Consider the following 3,177-nt stretch of genomic DNA (forward strand, 5'->3'; position numbering starts at 1 on the left):
CGTGGGCTGGTGATGGTGCAATGGTTGACAGGCCGCTGGTGAGCTTGGGCCGATCCGGTTGACCGTGGACTATGAGATTTTATATTTGATACTGCAAAGATATCAAATAAGAACAAACTAAACTACAAAGCTATAGATTTCATCGAGATTATTATAATTTTGATGTTGGTTTTGTCTCCATATAATCATCAACGATTACTTATCACCCTATATGAAACTTGTTACATATTTGGGCAAATTCCGACATATTTTAATCTAGAAAATAAATAGCAAAAGATTTATGACAGGCATATGCATGTGTGATATATTCTCAAATCACATGAGCAGCATACTAATTCATATATAAAAATCTGTAGTAACATAAGTGGCAATAATGTACCCTAAGGTAGGGCCATGAGGCGTCGTTGCTTGGGTGATCGATCAAAGGTTGACACAGTGCAAAGAGAAAGCACTGTAGTTGTCACCTGCCATGTACTGGAATGTCAACGGGATGTCTTCACCGTCGTATACCGAAGGCACAAGCAGTCCATCACTCGTGCAGGTTCACAGCGACTGCCGTGGTTTTGGAGGCCTACACTCACAACTCGCCTGTGCACGAGGCGGTGGGTACGCAAGTATGTTCACGAGACAAGCAAGAGGCGCCTTTTTTATAGGCCCCGTTCGCTGGTCTGAATCTTGACTGAAACTGGCTGAAAAATATTGTTTTGACTGAATTGTTGTGAGAGAAAAAAACAATGTTCTGACTGAAAAAACAAGCCGAATAAATCAAATATGGGGTAAGCCGAACAGGGCCATAGTGGACGAGGTGCAACAGATCGAGGATAAACCTAGTAAGGCCTTTTGAATGCATGTGTATACACCTCAATCCACATATGTTGGACTGAAATGGAATGGAATTTAGTTTAAATTACACTTCAACATATGTGGATTGAGGCGAATATATATATGCATCCAAACAAGGCCTAATAAATGGTAATCAGACATTATTTCCTTTGATAGATAGTAGATGCCATGTATTACTCCTCATGAATGGTAATGAATCCATCGATGGAATAGTCATGAAGTAACCAGACATTACTTATTTTAATAGATAGTAGTTATCATGTACTACTTCCGCAAAAATGGTAGTGAATCCATCAATTAGTCCTAGTGACAAAACCTGCCATCATGCACGCTCACACCACGTCTCTCTCAACTTCACAACAGGTGCACACAATTATCATATATTTAAGCCGAGTCAATCTTTACTCAAATCTCATACGAAACTAAGACTTTGTTCCACCTAGTATTTAATTTAGGTCTTGAATAAAGTTATGCCAAAGAACTCATAGAGCCAACGTTACTTGTGCTCTCGTCTTTGTCATCAAAGCTATACAGGTCACAGGAAGAGGCGAGGCAATACCGGCCTTCTCGAGGTACTTTCTGCACATTCTTGCCTCTTCTACAACTCTCATCTTTTCACCGAAAAGGTGAAGATCCTAGCCAGTGTGAGCACATTCTTAGTCTAAGATATGCATCCCCACTCGTGGGCCGGGTCCCTATATACTTTCCCTACCTTCGAATCGATTCCAGAGCGGGAGTGAGCGAGAAGAATTCCAAAACCACAGCTCTATCCAAAGCGCCCAAACACAATACGAATTACGAACAACGCCTAGCACCATTCAAAGAACTCGCTGCGCGCCACAGCTCGCGTGCGTCGCTTGCGCACGAAAACCGCCGGGCCACTCCAGCTACAGCCTGTCATGACCCGTGTAGAACGCTCCTCTCGCCACTCAAAGTATCGTGCTAGAGCTCACTATATAGAGCGGCCACTGCAACGTTCCTGATGGATCGCTACGAGAGCAGCTACGACGTCGATCAAGAACTGCACGCCAGTCTAGTGCCCCAGGCTTCTCGACCAAAAGAATCGGGTGTTGTTGGTCTGTTGGGAGAGATGGCGGAGCCCAGACGCATGCGGCCGTCGACGTTCCGGTGCGCCTGCGCCGCGGCGACGGTGCTGGCGCTGCTAGTGGTCGTCTTCATCATCGTGATCCTGTGGCTCTTCCTCCACCCGTCCAAGCTCTACCTCTCCGTCGACCACGCCGCCACGACGGGGTTCAACTTCACGGCCGCCGGCGGGCTGGCGGGCGCGTTCGACCTCACCCTGCGCGCCATCAACCCGAACGAGCGCGCGAGCGTGTACTACCGCTGGGTCGACGTCGGCATCTGGTACAACGGCACGTACCTCGCGGGCGCGCACGCGCCGGGCTTCTTCCAGCCGCCGGAGGACGAGACCCGCGTCGACGTGGTCGCGCGGGCGGCGCCGGCGGACGCCGGGACGGCGCTGCCGCGGGACGTGGAGGAGGGCATGAAGGAGCGCACGGCGGGGAAGCTGACGGTGGACGTGCACGTCGTCGCCAAGGTGCGGTTCCGGTACGGCGTGGTGAGGACGCGCAAGTACACCGTTCGCGCCAGCTGCCCCGCGGTGCCCATCGACTTCGCGTCGACGACCTCGTTCCACCGGGTGAACTGCCACGTGCACATATGATGAGTTTTACGATGCTCTGCGTGAGATGATTCGAGGATTTGGCTGTGTGTGTGGATTGATTGATTGATTGATTTTATCGCTGCCTTCTTTTCGTGTTATGGTTATTATATCTTGGTTTGTTGTATGCATGCTTATTTAATTTCTTCACTTACTATTGTTTTATCTAAACTGATTTTCATGGATTGGTCTAAATATCTGCTGAAAATTTAAATTGAACCGAAACAGAGGCTGCATGAGATTACTCGTTTTTTCAGCACGAAAACATTTTTGCTGAGAATTTTGGTGGAGCAATTAGTTTTTTTTTTTTTTTTGAGCAAAGCAACTAGTTTTCGTGTGACAGGTGTGTTCCCCTGGCCCAGCTAGATGGCTGACTTTCCTTTCATTTGAGTGGGCTCGTCATTTGGCCCGTGAAGTCATGCTATTGGCCCAAGCTAATTGTGATCATTTCTTTAAGAAAAGAAAAAGAAAGAGCTCACCTCCAAATTTTCAACGCCGTTGCGCTTATGATACTGATGATTTAACCTCTACGATAAACAAAGCACTAGTTGAGATGTTAGACGAATGATATGGCAAGAGTGTCCAAGAGATGAGATCCGATCGTAAGCATAAAAATGGCCTATCACATGGCTGAAGAAGGACTTGGCAAGTTG

General features: G+C 47.5%; 1 protein-coding gene across 1 annotated transcript; it reads left to right on the forward strand.

Annotated features, from left to right (window-relative positions):
* The first annotated feature begins 1,763 nt into the window (after window positions 1-1,763).
* LOC136464072 (uncharacterized protein At1g08160-like) lies at window positions 1,764-2,628 on the forward strand. The gene has a single exon (XM_066463031.1). It carries the CDS (start codon window positions 1,826-1,828, stop codon window positions 2,525-2,527), a length of 702 nt encoding a protein of 233 aa, XP_066319128.1. The 5' UTR covers window positions 1,764-1,825; the 3' UTR covers window positions 2,528-2,628.
* The last annotated feature ends 549 nt before the right edge of the window (window positions 2,629-3,177 follow it).

Source organism: Miscanthus floridulus, chromosome 7, assembly GCF_019320115.1.
Source record: "Miscanthus floridulus cultivar M001 chromosome 7, ASM1932011v1, whole genome shotgun sequence".
Classification (NCBI taxonomy): domain Eukaryota; kingdom Viridiplantae; phylum Streptophyta; class Magnoliopsida; order Poales; family Poaceae; genus Miscanthus; species Miscanthus floridulus.

Coding starts and splice junctions, on each gene's coding strand:
- LOC136464072 (XM_066463031.1), top strand. CDS start 1,826: ATGGATCGCTACGAGAGCAGCTACGACGTCGATCAAGAACTGCACGCC.